Source organism: Biomphalaria glabrata, chromosome 13 (genome assembly GCF_947242115.1).
Source record: "Biomphalaria glabrata chromosome 13, xgBioGlab47.1, whole genome shotgun sequence".
Taxonomy (NCBI): Eukaryota; Metazoa; Mollusca; class Gastropoda; family Planorbidae; genus Biomphalaria; species Biomphalaria glabrata.
In genome coordinates, this window is record NC_074723.1 from 22,364,837 (window position 1) to 22,382,610 (window position 17,774).

Below are 17,774 nucleotides of genomic sequence, written 5' to 3' on the forward strand. Positions count from 1 at the left end.
GCAGTTAATATTTTTAAGGGACAAAAAAAAAAATTATTTTCATTGTAGTTATAAATCTAATAATCGAATAATGAGAGTATCAGCTCAAAACCAATGGAAGAAGACATTTCAAAATATCCCCGATAAGGCGATAACGTAATTCTTCTGTACTCGTACTTAACAGGAAGAACATCTTATGACGACCCCGTCCATTACACTTACTTGAGCTACAATTAGGAATTAATGTCTAACGCATAATTGGCCGCAGTGCTGCCTCTCTCTTTATAAAACTAAATTTGACTCAAACTCTATTGGCCCGTCCTTTCCCTTTTGTTATTTTAACTCTTTATATGAGAAGAAACAAAAATGTGTTTTAAACGCCAGGAGAATGAATTTCTGAAAATTAGAATGCGTGATAAATCTGGGCTCCATCTTGGACTTCGCTGACAGAGCGTTCAGTGTTGCCCTTGTTAACTGAAGGGGGAACATCCTTTCTCTACAATAATCTCTGGGGTATCTCCGGAAAGATACAACTTTTGAAATTACCTAAGAAATATTATATCCGAAAAAAAGACGGATATTAGGCTATTATAGCTTTAATGGGATACTAAACATGTTATAAATTGTCACGATTTGTTTTTGAGAACAGTGTTGTTTCTCAAACTATGTGGCATATGTGAGTTAGGATCAGGTGCATCTATTTTAAAATACTGAAAAAAAAAAATCAAAATATATTTTCTTTTCCCTACAAACTCAATTTAATAAATCCGTCAATGAACGAATTCACTCAGAACATCAATCCCTTGTACCATTAGATAACTTGACTGACATATTATGGTTGAATTTTTAAAAAATCACAGTGAAGATACTGACGATCCATCATAGATCACTGAACAATCACCTCGTTATATTTTATATAAAGAAAAATATGTAAATGTATATAAGGAGATAGATGTGCTTTTTCTTTAGCATATAACTGTGAAATGACTAAAACAGAAGATTTGACCCAAAAATTACAAAGAAAGTAAATGTATAGAAAATAGAAGACATTCACTAGGGAAAAAAAAAACAGCACTACGGCTACGCTCTGAACACGCTTTCCCCCTCTGAATAATACAGTCTACGTGGCTCTACCCATACAATCTGCATCTAGCATTCTGCGCCGGGAAAGTTGAGACACTTTCAACAACCAAGTCACCTTGATGAGTCTCCCACCGCTAGTGCACCCAACAACCAAGTCACCTTGATGAGTCTCCCACCGCTAGTGCACCCAACAACCAAGTCACCTTGATGAGTCTCCCTCCGCTAGTGCACCCAACAACCAAGTCACCTTGATGAGTCTCCCTCCTCTAGTGCACCCAACAACCAAATCACCTTGATGAGTCTCCCTCCGCTAGTGCACCCAACAACCAAATAACCTTGATGAGTCTCCCTCCGCTAGTGCACTCAACAACCAAGTCACCTTGATGAGTCTCCCTCCGCTAGTGCACCCAACAACCAAATCACCTTGATGAGTCTCCCTCCGCTAGTGCACCCAACAACCAAATCACCTTGATGAGTCTCCCTCCGCTAGTGCACCCAACAACCAAGTCACCTTGATGAGTCTCCCTCCGCTAGTGCACCCAACAGCCAAGTCACCTTGATGAGTCTCCCTCCGCTAGTGCACCCAACAACCAAATCACCTTGATGAGTCTCCCTCCGCTAGTGCACCCAACAACCAAGTCACCTTGATGAGTCTCCCAGCCCCAGTGCACCCAACAACCAAATCACCTTGATGAGTCTCCCTCCGCTAGTGCACCCAACAACCAAGTCACCTTGATGAGTCTCCCTCCGTTAGTGCACCCAACAGCCAAGTCACCTTGATGAGTCTCCCTCCGCTAGTGCACCCAACAACCAAATCACCTTGATGAGTCTCCCGCCGCTAGTGCACCCAACAACCAAATCACCTTGATGAGTCTCCCTCCGCTAGTGCACCCAACAACCAAGTCACCTTGATGAGTCTCCCTCCGCTAGTGCACCCAACAGCCAAGTCACCTTGATGAGTCTCCCTCCGCTAGTGCACCCAACAGCCAAATCACCTTGATGAGTCTCCCTCCGCTAGTGCACCCAACAACCAAATCACCTTGATGAGTCTCCCGCCGCTAGTGCACCCAACAACCAAATCACCTTGATGAGTCTCCCTCCGCTAGTGCACCCAACAACCAAGTCACCTTGATGAGTCTCCCAGCCCCAGTGCACCCAACAACCAAATCACCTTGATGAGTCTCCCTCCGCTAGTGCACCCAACAACCAAGTCACCTTGATGAGTCTCCCTCCGCTAGTGCACCCAACAGCCAAATCACCTTGATGAGTCTCCCTCCGCTAGTGCACCCAACAGCCAAATCACCTTGATGAGTCTCCCTCCGCTAGTGCACCCAACAGCCAAGTCACCTTGATGAGTCTCCCTCCACTAGTGCACCCAACAACCAAATCACCTTGATGAGTCTCCCTCCGCTAGTGCACCCAACAGCCAAGTCACCTTGATGAGTCTCCCTCCGCTAGTGCACCCAACAGCCAAGTCACCTTGATGAGTCTCCCTCCGCTAGTGCACCCAACAGCCAAGTCACCTTGATGAGTCTCCCTCCGCTAGTGCACCCAACAGCCAAGTCACCTTGATGAGTCTCCCTCCGCTAGTGCACCCAACAGCCAAGTCACCTTGATGAGTCTCCCACCGCTAGTGCACCCAACAACCAAGTCACCTTGATGAGTCTCCCTACGCTAGTGCACCCAACAGCCAAGTCACCTTGATGAGTCTCCCTCCGCTGGTGCACCCAACAGCCAAGTCACCTTGATGAGTCTCCCACCGCTAGTGCACCCAACAGCCAAATCACCTTGATGAGTCTCCCACCGCTAGTGCACCCAACAACCAAGTCACCTTGATGAGTCTCCCTCCGCTAGTGCACCCAACAACCAAATAACCTTGATGAGTCTCCCTCCGCTAGTGCACCCAACAGCCAAGTCACCTTGATGAGTCTCCCTCCGCTAGTGCACCCAACAGCCAAGTCACCTTGATGAGTCTCCCTCCGCTAGTGCACCCAACAGCCAAGTCACCTTGATGAGTCTCACTCCGCTAGTGCACCCAACAGCCAAGTCACCTTGATGAGTCTCCCTCCGCTAGTGCACCCAACAGCCAAGTCACCTTGATGAGTCTCCCTCCGCTAGTGCACCCAACAGCCAAGTCACCTTGATGAGTCTCCCACCGCTAGTGCACCCAACAACCAAGTCACCTTGATGAGTCTCCCTCCGCTAGTGCACCCAACAGCCAAGTCACCTTGATGAGTCTCCCTCCGCTAGTGCACCCAACAGCCAAGTCACCTTGATGAGTCTCCCTCCGCTAGTGCACCCAACAGCCAAGTCACCTTGATGAGTCTCCCTCCGCTGGTGCACCCAACAGCCTAGTCACCTTGATGAGTCTCCCACCGCTGGTGCACCCAACAGCCAAGTCACCTTGATGAGTCTCCCACCGCTAGTGCACCCAACAGCCAAGTCACCTTGATGAGTCTCCCTCCGCTAGTGCACCCAACAACCAAGTCACCTTGATGAGTCTCCCTCCGCTAGTGCACCCAACAGCCAAGTCACCTTGATGAGTCTCCCTCCGCTAGTGCACCCAACAGCCAAGTCACCTTGATGAGTCTCCCTCCGCTAGTGCACCCAACAGCCAAGTCACCTTGATGAGTCTCCCACCTCTAGTGCACCCAACAGCCAAGTCACCTTGATGAGTCTCCCACCTTTAGTGCACCCAACAACCAAGTCACCTTGATGAGTCTCCCGCCGATAGTGCACCCAACAACCAAATCACCTTGATGAGTCTCCCACCTCTAGTGCACCCAACAACCAAGTCACCTTGATGAGTCTCCCTCCGCTAGTGCACCCAACAGCCAAGTCACCTTGATGAGTCTCCCACCGCTAGTGCACCCAACAACCAAGTCACCTTGATGAGTCTCCCGCCGCTAGTGCACCCAACAACCAAGTCACCTTAATGAGTCTCCCAGCCCCAGTGCACCCAACAAACGAACTCGCAAGTGCTTACGATCCTCTTCTATAAGAGGCAGTACATCAGTAGCACACTGTTACCGGAAGTCGGAGTCTTACAACACCGACAAGGAATTCTGTTTTTCGAAGGAACTCACACCACTACAAACTTTAAAAAAATGAAGGAGAAACTTAGACAACGCCAAGAGAAGTATTAATGCTAAGCATAAAGAGAAATAAGACAACCAGTGCTTCGCCCCAAAGGGAGATTACTAGAATATACAAATCACAGAAAGATGTTGATCCATCAATTGTTTCATAAACAAGGAACTCCAATGATATTCTGAACATTAAAGCTCAGAAAAAAGACCCAAAAACTACTTAAGGAGATCTTTATCCTTATCACCCTTGGGTAGTTAGAACTGAGTACAGTGCTTCCTGCTCTGTACTACCAATGTTGTTAACTTATTGACAATCATTTATATTATTTATATTTAACGCAACTACTAGGACATTGCAATCGTACAATAGATATGTCAAGTTAATAAGTTTCAGTTGGAATAGAAAAGAAAATAATGATTAGTACGACTCTAATAGACTCATTTGACTAAAAGTCACAGAGAAATTGTCGGAAGCAGAGAGAGGGGAAGGATAGTTGCAAGCAGAACTACCTACTACAATTCTTAAGAGCATGGACTACTGGAACTGTCGAAAGGAATGTTCGGGAATGCTATTAGTTTAGGTCTAAAAGATTTGGACCACCCAATAGAGACACAGGTGCTGGGACCAGACTCTACAGTCTACCAAATCTTTATTATGCTCACTTATCAACGAAACTGTTTACGATTCGTCAGTCATCTTTTGTAATGAATCTCTCCCCACTTAGCTAGCTTGTCCAAGGCCCGGTGTTTTTAAAAAGAAGAAACACTTCTACGGGTGGGCAGTGGGAAAGAAGAGTCGGTCTCACATTTGGCCTCCCTAATAACCAAGGTTGAGTCTGAAGACCCTTGAACTTTTTTGAGAATCTGCAAAATCCTCTTACCTCCATGGACACATCTGGAAATCCCTCATGACTCTGAAACACTATGTGAGAGTCAAACTCGATACAATGTAAGAGAGAGTAGAACCAGACCAAACTACACAGACAAGTGTTAGAGATTTATTTTGTTATGCATTTAATTTATAAAATTGGTGACGTTAATAATTTTATGTTTGTGTAAAAGACGTGAGAATGTTTTGATGTACTATATTATTGTTACTCTATGTTTCAAGCTTAATAAAGCCTACATCATGTTTTACTGACTTCCTAATTTGAATTAAAAAAACAAAGAAAAAAAAAAAACAAAAAAAAACAAAGAAAAAAAAAAAAAAAAAAAAAAAAATCACACCACTATTAGAACAAAAACTTTTATTTACAAAATAAAGATTGATCATTTTCCATACTGTCTGATTTGCTATCGTTCGTAGCATAAAACAAAATGTTTTAAAATCTCAAAGGATTTGGTCACCAGTAGAACCACAAATAGTAAGACACATCCTAGCAAAAGGAGATTAGGCTTTGAAGCACTTGAGGCGTTTTCATGAAGTAGAACAAGAACTAGAACAATACATTTGGATTTCTCACAAATACCCTTCTGTAAAGCAGTTACATAACACAAGCACATCAACCACGAGTGTGTGTGTATATACATAGAGAGACTATTCAAATACTGGTTCACTTGTACCAACAAATAATATGTAAATACATTGGCAATAATGACTATAAAAAAGAGGAGGGTGGGGGCGACACTATTGATTTTTTTTTTAAACACTACAAATTAAAGTACCAGATGTATTTGTTTTCTGAAGATGCTAGCAATGTGAACAAGTAAAATAGAAAATGTAAATGATTTAAAAATAATTCTATTCCCTAGTCAAGTTTAAACTAGAAACTAGAAAGGCAGTAGTGATCATCTAGTAACTTCTCAATAATTACAAACGTAAAATAGAAGCCCCAAGCATCCATGAGTATTGATTGACACATGTTTTCTACTGTAACATATTTTGTTTTTAATGTAAACAATGCCTTGAGGCTGAAGCCTTTTTAAAAGATGTCACACAATAGAAGTCAACAAAAAGCAAACTTGTAGTGTTAGTTTTTAACAGGGACTTTTGAAAATCGACCTTTTATTAGAATTTATTATCAGACAAAATTACATCATAGCTAATTAGAATCTCATAAAATCCTACAACAGAAGAACTAAAGCATAAAGGAAAAATAAAGAATCTAGGAAACACTAATTATATTTTGTATAAATTTGGACAACAATTAATTAGACAATACTTGGTTAGTGTTCCTAAAAATGTGCCACCTTGCTGTATAAAAATACTTTAAAATATTATGGTCCAAAATATTTTTTTATAATAATTCTGGGTTTAAAAAAAGGAGACAAGACTTTCAAATAATTATGTATAAACATTTTTTTTTTTTGATAAATCAGTATTGTGCTATTTACGAATGAAATATTTAGGTCATGTTTAGATGTATTTTCAAGACTAAGTACATTTGAACATATGAGTCTATCAAACAAATTGAGTGTTGGCCCTGTGCACATGACAAGCTTAGAGTGGATATGTCATCTTCACAAAATTGTTACAAAATATAAATACAAAGATCATTTTGACATTTTTAAAATAAAATCTTTGATCATTTCAAATCTCTATTGATTAAATAATCACAAACAAAATCTTTGTTCAAGTTGATATGCCTGAAATATGTCACCCAGCAATAACAGTGAAGCAAAACTTCAAAACATTGCACACAAAGACACTGTCTCTATGTAAACAGCTTTTTCTTCACAAAATCACAATGACAACTTTTCAGGAGGACCAGAGACACTCGTCCATTCGTATTCTCTTCATCCACTAGAAAGCACAAGATATTTATATCATGAAGAAGATTGAATGAATATATATTGTTTGTTGTACCTGTATAACTTTGTGTGAACTGTAGTGGGCTAAATTCTTTGGTCACTTTTGATTAATACTTTGATAAAAACTTTGTTTTAAAAGTGCTTGGCTTCTAAACCGAGGTCCTGGGTTCGAATCCTGGAATTTTTAACTTTGGGATCTTTGAGCACCTCTGAGTCCAGCATCTCTAATGGGTACCTGACATTAGATGGGAAAAGTAGAGGCTGTTGGTCGCTGTGCTGGCCACATGACACCCTTATTAACCGTGGGCCACAGAAACAGATGACCTTTACATCATCTGCCCTATAGATTGCAAGGTCTGAAAGGGGTACTTTTTATTTACTATTAAATTTGTATTTTAAAATTATACTTTAACCAAGAAAATTGATGAATTAAATTTCAGAAAACTTGTGAGTGTAGAAAATTTCATAAGCTTAAGGACTGACTACCCCCCCCCCCCCCTGGCTAAACACATTTATAACAAACAAAACCAACTATTTATTCATGTTCAAAAAGGTTTCAATTAAAACCAAAAGCTGAACGTCATATTCTTATACTCAAGCTGTAAAGAAACTCAGTTGACTGACAAAATAAATGCTTCTAATATCAAATCTATGAACAAACTGAGATGACTAGTTGATACAAATAAATGCAAATAATATGAAAACTATGAACAAAGACTCCGTTGATTAAATGCTCAAAAGTAATGCAGCCAATTAAAGCTATTAACAATCTGGCTTCAGTTAAGATCATTCCATAAAATGTACTTACACATTCACTCTAGGAGAAACATGAGACCTCATTACGGAAACCGTCTAACTATAAGATATTGCATCTCAGGTAATTATTGGTCTTTTTCAACCAGTAAAAAATGTTCAAGGCCAGCTGATAAAAAGCTAGCGTAAGAGATTCAGCCAAATGTCTTATGCTCTTACCTAGAACAGTGAAATATTCCTTCCTAATAAGAGAAGCTGATAAAATGATTATAATACTGCCAAAAAAAACAAACAGCTGAAAAAACTTATTTGTATATATATACATTTTTAGTAGACTGACTATTATGCTGATATAAATATATTTTTAAAAATCTTTAATACATCATAATTTTGTCAAAAGCCTTTTGTGATAATTGCAATAAAATATTTGAGACAGATTAACACAGTAAGACAGCGGTTCTCAACCTGTGTATATTTATGATCCAAGAGAGAGTCAAATACACATTAGTATACAAATGAATCAGAATGATTTCAAACATTTTAATGTTGCAGTATAAATATTATTAACAATTTGCTTGAGGTATATAAATCATGGTGATTTTAACAATCAGTTTCTCTTTTGACAAAGTTGGTTCTTTTATGGGAAAGTATAAATTATCTTGGAAAAATATTTGTGGCATCTGTACAGTTGGTGAGTTTAGTATTCTAGGATGTCAGTCTGGTATTTAACATTTGGTACAAATGAGTCAACAAAAGTAATCGACACTCAATCTATGATTTGACAAATTTTAGCTATGAAAAAGAATTACAAAATGTAATTAGAAACAGTTAGTTCTGCCATTTTTGTGAAAACTAGTGCTTAAAACATTTGACTGTTGACTTTGTAATGTATTAGATGTGTCCAACAATATTCAGGTATTTCACAATCAAATGAGATGGTTCAATTACTAACATCGTGAATACATTAGGATTATGATTTCATAACATTAGCACAGCTATTTAGGCCTATAAACAAAATAATTTAACAGTTTGGGGGGGGGGGGGGGGGTTTGCTGCATAGTGGGATAGTAATCAGAACTATAAAGGTTGAGAACCGCTGCAGTAATATATAAATCAATATTTTTTACATTATTTTGATTTGTAAATAAAATATGCCATTCAAATTAGAAGATATAAATAGAAACAGCTTTGCACTGTCATAAAATATCAAAAGAATTCTAAAATAATTTTATATATAAAAAATATCATACAGACAAAAATACAGAATCTTAATATCCATCATATTAAGAACTAGTTTTGGCAAATTTAAAATATTACTGTTACATTTTTAATATCATGTATTATGGGATGAAAAATCAGAATAATTTGGACAACAATACTACAATAAATCAATCTTGTATACAAAACACAACAAATAGAAGTCACTTAAATCAATTTCTTAAGAGAAATATGTTTACACCACAATTGGTGTAGGCCAAAAAATGTTACAAATTTTGACATCTCAGCTCAAGTAAAAGTTAAAATAGATCCATAAACCTTTAGCTAAAAAAATAAAGACAGATGAAAAGCTATTACAGGAAAAGAACTTCCAGAGCCAGAAAGAATCAGATGTGGCTCCAGTGACATTTGCCTACAATCTTTGAATGTACACAAATGCCTACAATCTTTGAATGTACACAAATAAATTGTGATTACATTAATATTTTTTGTAAATATTGTCAAAAAAATGTGTACACTTTATAAGCTGACTTGAGAGAGTAAATGATATTAAAAAGAAGGAAATACAGGTAAATTAAAGACTTATCTACATATATTTAAACAAAATTAAACAGCATCGTCAACAATCTGGAATATTTAAGACTTTTAAAAACACTGGTACTTGTCAATTAAAATTTGGTGCACAAACAAGATGAAATATATGAACAAAAACATTCAAAAGGAATGTGTGTAGGGTACATTTATTGGTTACAGCAGAACTGTCATACAATAAAATCACTGGTCATTGTTACTAAAAAATTAGATCACCGAGATCTAAAGAATCATATACAGCCAGTAATGTTGAACACCCCACTACAAAAGCAAGTAATGTTGAACACCCCACTACAACAGTGAGTAATGTTGAACACACCACTACAACAGCTCTATTGTTCATCACAGCAAATGCTTAATCAAGCAGAAGAAAAATATCAAAACTGCCCTCCCAAGTAGGGTCTGTAAATGCATTAAATATTTACTTTGCATGAGTATTTTTCTTTTCACAGTAGATGAAAAGACCAGAAGAAACTTTTTTTTTTTTTAAAAAAAAAGGTGGGTTTTTTAAATTTATTTCTTAAATCCATTCAAGTTTCAATTTAAGAAACCAGTCATAATTTTTGGATAATAAAAAAGTATGTAACATTATAGAATAATAATTTCAACCACTGTAGTCCAAAAATTTGAAGATGAAATTACAAAAAAATATTCTCTTTTTAATTCTTCGAGGAATGCATTGATCTGACTTCTGTATCTTTGTTCCATAATTGTAGTTATACAACTACATGGAGAGAATGTGAGGAAAGGAACAGAGGAACTGAACAAGTCTCAGCATAAGCCACAGTGAAACTGGACATTTTCCTTTTGTATAACCTCAATGGGGCAGTCCACACAGACCACATGGTACCACTGCTCACAGTGATCGCACTGTACCTGTTCAAGACCAAACAAATTTTCATTAATGGAAATTATCACAAGTACATCTTACTATTAACATTATATTTTAAGAAAAATTTGTTTGAAAAACAAATTAACTTTATGAATACAAAAACACTATTAGTTATTGACCTTAAATTTGTTTATATAGTGAACAGACACATAGACATCCTTAAATATCATGACGGATAGATTCAATTGAGTTGTGGATACAAACACAGCTGAAAAGTCTGCTTCAAAGCTGAATGCAACTGATTCAAAATGAAATAAATAAGCTTATTTAAAGCTTTTACTTTGCTTTTATCTACTCATGCTATATCTACCTACTGAAATCTCCCAACAATCAGTGTACCAAGTGCTTGAGACAAAGGGATACCTACCCAGTCCACTTTATTTCCAACAGGATTTAAACACTTGGCTGCACTGCAAAGGTTGTCATAATACTGGACTCCGTCAGGGAGATCCCAGTTCTCCTCTTCTTCCTCCTCCTCCTCCTCCTCATCTTGGCTTTCATTGTCTGACTCTTCCTCTGAGGTTGTATCTGAAACTATCTTCTTCCTTCGCTTCCTCTTACTCTGACCATCTTTACCTAGTTCAGAAACAAGACACAAAACCTTGAAATCAAGCTCAATTTTTACAGAGCTTATATCAACTCACTATGTCTGTCTGTCTGGTAATATTTTCGTACATGTTATTTCTCCCACACCCATTCTCAGATTAAGTTGAAATTTTGCACAAATATTTCTTTTACCTGGCCAAATAAGAATTGAAAAAAAAAAATAATTAATTAATAATTATTGGTAATTAATTATTTTGTTTGGTACCAGTTTCCAACAAGGGAAAAATTGTCCTTGACAAATGTGGTTGTATAAGTTGAGTAAGTCCCCCTTATATTTTGTGGAGAATTAAAAGTTTAAAACTAGCAATAGATAGCTATGATACATTCTATTTTTGTAAGCATTTCGCAATTGGTAAAAATATTTCTAATCACACAGATTTGTTATTGTTAGTCTAGATCTATAAAAAATTTAATGGATCAAACTAATTACACTTAATAAAAGCTTTGTTGTTGTTTTTTTTAAGTATTTTTTATTTTTGTTTTAATTCTCTAAAAAAAAAAATATATTACCATTTAAAATTGAAGTGAAATCATAGAACTCAGGATATATAGACAGCTTGACAGTTTTTATATGAAGCTCAAGCAAGTTCAACAACAAAAATCCACAATCCACCCCCCCCCCCCCCCTCAACAGTGCTTAAGGCCCTAAAGAAAGTTTGAAAAAATGGAGAAGACTACAAAATCTCACCAACTCAATTTTGAATGGATTATGAGAATTATTTTTTTCCAGTGCGATTCCTTAAATAACTTTTTACTTTTAAACTTAAAATACACACTGCATATTTTAGAGAAAGTTAATTTGATTCAAAAAACTTATTGAGAACTTAAATCCTTATAAATAGTTACTTTTCTTAGCAGGAGCTCTTTTTCTTTTTGCCTTGGTTGATGAGCCTGTAGAAGAAATAGATCCATTTCTTGCCAAAACTCTCCATTCCTTGTCCGGTAAAGATGGTTTTGTGGTGACAGACCGCCTGGGTCTAGGGACATCCATAGAATCATCATCACTGGACACTGGTAAGCAAAGAAAAATTCAAATAAATAAAAAAAACCAGCTCAATACTACCAGTATCAAAGAAATCAAAGATTAATTAAGATAGGTCAGCCTTCTTTTCAAATAAACAAAAACTAGTTGTTACCCACTAACAATTTTAAATGTTCACTGGTCATTCCTCAACATACAACTAATTAATGAAAATTTGTTGCACAATATGTTGTTAGTCTGCAATTATGTACACAGGACATATATTTGACATGCCTGGTAATTGAAAAGTTGTACAATGAATTTCATTTTATGTACTTTAATTATATGTTAAAAGGTGACAAAATGGTTTACAACTCCGCTGACAACACAAAGACTTTTTTCAAATGTTAAGGTTGTGACATTGGGATTTTATACTCTGGACTAGACATGTACACATGTACTCAGTAGTCCAAAATCCAATTTGTTATGAATAAGTATTCAGTTTTTTTTCATAGTTACAACTTCAAAACTTAAGGCAAACCAATTAAGCATTACTGGAAATACCTTTAATGATTGTAAATAAAACAAAATTAATAGATAAATAAAGGCTTACACTTTCTTTTCCTCATCAAATTTTGATTCTGCTTGTTTTTAGCAATATCTTTTTCATCTACAGAAGAGGACATAAACCAATAGACTTTTTAACAAAAAATATGTGAATAATTATACAGGTTAAAAAAATGAATTTCAATAAACTGTAAGTAATCAAAAGGCTTAATGTCAAGCTCTAATCACATTTGTAAGGAAGCATAGCATTCCCTAATCTTTAATCGATCATTGTTTGAACAGAAAGAAATTTTAATAAAAATAGCATCAAATCAATATATATATATATATATATAAATGCTGTGAATAGAACTAAGCTGTGTTAAAAAGATTTATGAACACAAAACATTCTTCACTTTATTACTTTATTAGTCTCATAAACTGTTGGACATTGGGAGGAACAAAAGTGCTCTGTAGATCAGTCAAAACTGCTGACCTTTATGTTTCACCCTTTGTTGTGCCTGACTGTTTCTTGAGTTTGTCCTCCAATTATTTCTTTCACCTATATCTGTTTCACTAATAGGATGGGTGACAAGGTCATACTGCCTGAATTAACATGTTTTTTTTACACAACTTAAGACTCAATTTTGATCTGGTCACTAACTTCCATAGAAGTTAAAGGTAACTTTTTAAAATCATTCCATTTTAGTAATATTACCAAAGTGTCCACAGCTCTTTAATTAATGATATCAACTGATGGCCTCAGTTTTGAGACCAAATCTCTATTTCACAAAATAAGTTTTTAGAAATTGTTTTCCAAAGTGAACATTAAGAACATAAACAAATGAAATGTATAGAAATTAATAACTTTTAAGACATTCTTTTAGGAAACTTAAAAGAAAGACAAAAAAATTAAACAAAAAGTCAGTCTAATGACAAAAGCTAGTTCTTGTACATGTTATTCTAAAAATATTCACTCACCCTTCTCCTTGTTATTTTGCATTGAAGATTTTGTATTTTTAGCAGCAGCATTTTTAGTCTGACTTTTACCAGCTGTTTTAGATGGAGCTTTGCTGCGTGTCAATAATTTTTTGATGGTCACAGAGTTCTCCAAGTCTTTCATGAAGGCTGAATCATCCAAGGTACAGATTTTATGTTTGCTAACAGTATTTTTGGCTTGAGAAGAGGATTGTTTTTGAGAGTCTGTGGTTGTACTAGTAGCAGATGTGGCACTGGATACTGATGGTGAAGATAAGGCAGTCTTGCCCTGAGGTGTTTTTGATAAAGGGACTTTTGAAGATTTGTCCTGAAGTGAATCTTCTTTTGACTTTGAGGTTACTTTGACATCAGTGATAGCTTTGGTTGCAGGAGAGGATTTTTGCACTGAGCCTGATTTAACAGTGGAAAGAGGCTCTGAATTTTTAGTTAGCTTTTTTGATAGATTAGAGTCAGCAGATTTAGATGTTGGAGCCTTTTGCTGTGAATCATCTGTGATTTTTTCTCTAACTTGTGTAGAGGATTTTACAGATGAACCTATTAAGTCTTTCTGTGGATTTTTGGCTTGAGAGGGAAGGGATTTTTTAACCAATGGCGACCTATTTTGATTAGGTAGTTTACCATTGGATTTTTCTGGTGTTGATGACTCTTTCAAACTTGGGTTCTTATGTTTTTTAAGTTGGGCCTCTAAAGATAGGTCAGTTTTAGAGTTTGACACTCTAGACAACCCACCGTCTACATCTGCTAACTTAGCAGTTTGGGAGAGAGTTGTGGCTGACATTTTGTTGCTTGGATGCATGTCATTGGAACATGTCTTTTTTAGAGTTGGAACTTTTCCCAGAATGTCCATCTTTGAATTTTTGACTGACTGAGACTTTGAAGAAGATTTGGAGGGAACTGATGATCTCTGTGGTGATAATTTTGATTTAGTTTTGGAGGACAGACTGTGTGTTGGTGAGTGCTGAGAGCCTGTGCCAAGCGAGGATGGGGAGGAACTAGAAGATTTACTGGCAAAGTTTTTTAATCTGTCACTAAAGCTGCTTGTATCTTTAGACATTTCTTCCAATGGCAATGATTTTAAAAGAATGGGTTCAGTTCTTTTTACGAGACCTGTATTCTTTTTGGGGGTAGGGATGGTGGAAGGGATAAGAGTGGGTGGCTGCCTGGCAGAAAATAATTTGTGTGGATAAAAATCAGGGTCCAAAAGTGGGTCCAGCTTGGGAAGAGATGTCAAAATAGTTGTAGACAAGCTTTCCTTTTCTGAGCTGTATAATACAGAAGATGAAACAGGTGCACCTGCAATAAATTAATATCCAGATGAAGTTTCTACAAAGAGATGAAATACAAATGAGAGACAAAATATAAAGCTTCATCAGAAAATGGTGGTGGTGACTAGTTTAAATACATATCTTTAAACATGGGTACATATATGAGAAAAATAAATAAATAGTAAAGAAAACGTTTTTTCTAAGATTAGTAATCTCTGTTTAATTGTACTGTTGAGTATGTTTTTTGTCTTTTTTAATAATTAACATACACACACATAAAATAAAAAATTTATAAAGAGTATAATTTTAAAGAGTGGAGCTAAGCAATAGCAAAAGATACTACAACTCAGTAGCTAAAAGCAAACTAAAGCTGGCTAGATGAAGACTTAAGCAAGCTCATTCAGGAAATTCAATTAAACCACCAAGCCCATATTTTAAATTATACTTTAAATAATGCATACAAGTCTTGTGCATCCTATGACATGAAGTTACATTAAAAAAACTTTAAAACAAATCTTTTTTAAAGTAATTACAAATCATAAAAGTAACCATCTGAAATCTATGGCTAATAAATATATATTTGTGAGTACAATAAGTATAATAAGCTTAAATTTGAGCTGCAACACCAAACTGTCAATATATATTTTGGACTCTCTCTGGAAATGGGCTGAGATGCTTTAAGTTCACAAATATATTTTCTAAGCAAGCCACCGTACAGGAAAAAAATAAACATATATTCTAAAAGTGTAACCCATTTACACACACATACTTAGCATAGTCTGTAAGAAAAAATGAGTGACTTTTTTTTTCTGTTAAAAATTGCATTGGACTGTCTGATGCAGAACTAACATATGAGCATATTTATTAGTAGTTGTGGCTTTAAATAATGCTCCTTAATAACCTGGCATGGGTATGAATAATAGAATAGTTATTTTCTTATCTTAACAATATTTCTAGTTAGGGGATATTAGTTTCATGTGAACATAAATAAAAAAGGAACTTGGAAAGTTCAATAAAATGCTTGAATAATAAAAAACAAACAAAAACAACTCACCATAATGGTTGGCTACCCGTTCTTTTTCATGGTTAGTCTGGTCAGTCTTCTTGGATGAAATAGATGATGTTGAGGAGGAGGATGATAGAGATGTCAGCGCAGGTGAAAAAGGTGCAACCACATTTTGTTCACTGACAACACAAATTGAAAAAAAAATTGAGACAAACACGTCATTAGCCAACTGATTAAAAAAAATAAAGAAATAAAAACAAGGTGACAGCCTTTGTGGGTCAGCTGTAATCACACAATATGATACATACAATGTCAAAGCTAAAGTTCTTTCACAAAAGTGTGCTTGAAATTACCAAAATGTGAGACCATTATTATCATGGACAGATTTGTACAAGTAATATGAGAACATTTCTTATTTCATCAGTAACTTTGTTGGACTGTTCAATTGTTCCATACAAACTGTTGAATTTACACTGCCATATAGTCATCTTGTTTTTAAAAATGGTTTATGTGTGTTAATATTAGTTTTAAAATTAAAAGGGGATATTTTTAGAAGACCATAAGAAGCTATAAAAGTCACTATGAGATAAGATTATCTTACATCAACTGCCATTTTTAAATAATTATTATGTATACTTAAATCTTATAATAAAGATGATACCTATGGAGAAGTAATTAGGATTGCAATGAAGAGATAATGAAATGAATTTTTTTTATTATCTATATATTTAGAAAAACAAATTTAAACTATCTTGAAGTCATATTTTTTCATAATGTGTGGAACAGTATAAAAAAAATATTCCAAGTCAAAAATAAATTAATCATCTAGAAATGTCCAGTGGAGAAACTATTGGAGATATTCCAGATAAACTAAACAATGGAGACTATTGGAGATTTTCCAGATAAACTAAACAATGGAGACTATTGGAGATTTTCCAGATAAACTAAACAATGGAGACTATTGGAGATTTTCCAGATAAACTAAACAATGGAGACTATTGGAGATTTTCCAGATAAACTAAACAATGTCAAGGACGCTCTGTTGAAATTCAATTTTGCCAACTAAATAAAAGCTACAAATTAGACTCTGCAGTGTTAAATAAAGCACACAAACAATCCTATATACTTTGAAATAAAAAACATAGGTTATCAACACAGTGCCTTTATTTTGTACAACAGATAACCTAATAGCTAGCTATTTATGTTTTTTCCAGCATTAATGAAAATCTCTAATAATAAGAAAAATGAGGCAAGATATTGGAGTCATTAGTCGTTTTGTCATTGTTGACAGTGCATTGTTTCAAGGCTGACAGCTATTTAACCAGCAGATATTATTTTACTTTGGTATATAAAAATGTGATGATTACTATGAATGAAATAGAATCACAAAACAGCACGTCAGCAAGTTAAGTTCAGAAATACAAAAGCAGAGTTTGGGAGGGAGAAGTACAAAAAGTAAGTCCATAGGTCTGGGTTATCTCTAACAAGAAAAGTTCAACAGGCTTTACTGGAATATTATCACTATTTTTCAAAAATAATCAAGCCGATATCATCTCTGTGAATGAAAAGTAATTTGTGAGCCTTGAAAGAGGACAAAAGGTTGTGATGTCATACAATTATTATTAAACACAGGACAAAGAAAAGAAAAAAATTGCAAAAGTAGCCTCAGGAGATTAAAAGCTCTTTCAAGTCAATAACTACAGGACGTCTTACTACCATGATCTACTTATGTAGCTATATATAGAAACAACTTTTAATTTTCAATAGGTGAATTACATCTATAAATTGTGTGTGTTTGTTTTGGTTGGTTAATATTTTAGCCTTATGTTTGGGAAAAAAAAGCATTTTTTTAGTGGCCCCAGAAAAGGAGAATAGCTGTTAATAGTTTTGTGTCCGACATTCTGTTTGATCGCAAAAGCTAGAAAAGTTATTCAAAATCCATAATCATGATATTTTAGATCTTGCAAAGTTCTGGTGCAACAGCTACTTTTTTCTTAAATTCTGAAAGCAAAATGATTAATTTTTTAATTAAATA

The 17,774-nt window shown here is 35.5% G+C and overlaps 1 protein-coding gene across 1 annotated transcript in view; it reads right to left on the reverse strand.

Annotated features, from left to right (window-relative positions):
* Nucleotides 1-5,383: 5,383 nt before the first annotated feature.
* The window catches only part of LOC106053130 (nucleolar protein dao-5-like), a 38,889-nt gene continuing 26,498 nt past the window's right edge, over nucleotides 5,384-17,774 (reverse strand). The window contains exons 6-11 of the mRNA XM_056008573.1: nucleotides 15,788-15,918; nucleotides 13,451-14,761; nucleotides 12,537-12,593; nucleotides 11,809-11,973; nucleotides 10,724-10,932; nucleotides 5,384-10,340 (exon numbers count right to left, since the gene is read on the reverse strand). Of these exons, the coding sequence (XP_055864548.1) occupies nucleotides 10,236-10,340; nucleotides 10,724-10,932; nucleotides 11,809-11,973; nucleotides 12,537-12,593; nucleotides 13,451-14,761; nucleotides 15,788-15,918 (1,978 nt within the window). The 3' untranslated portion in view covers nucleotides 5,384-10,235. The remainder of the gene's footprint in view (nucleotides 10,341-10,723; nucleotides 10,933-11,808; nucleotides 11,974-12,536; nucleotides 12,594-13,450; nucleotides 14,762-15,787; nucleotides 15,919-17,774) is intronic.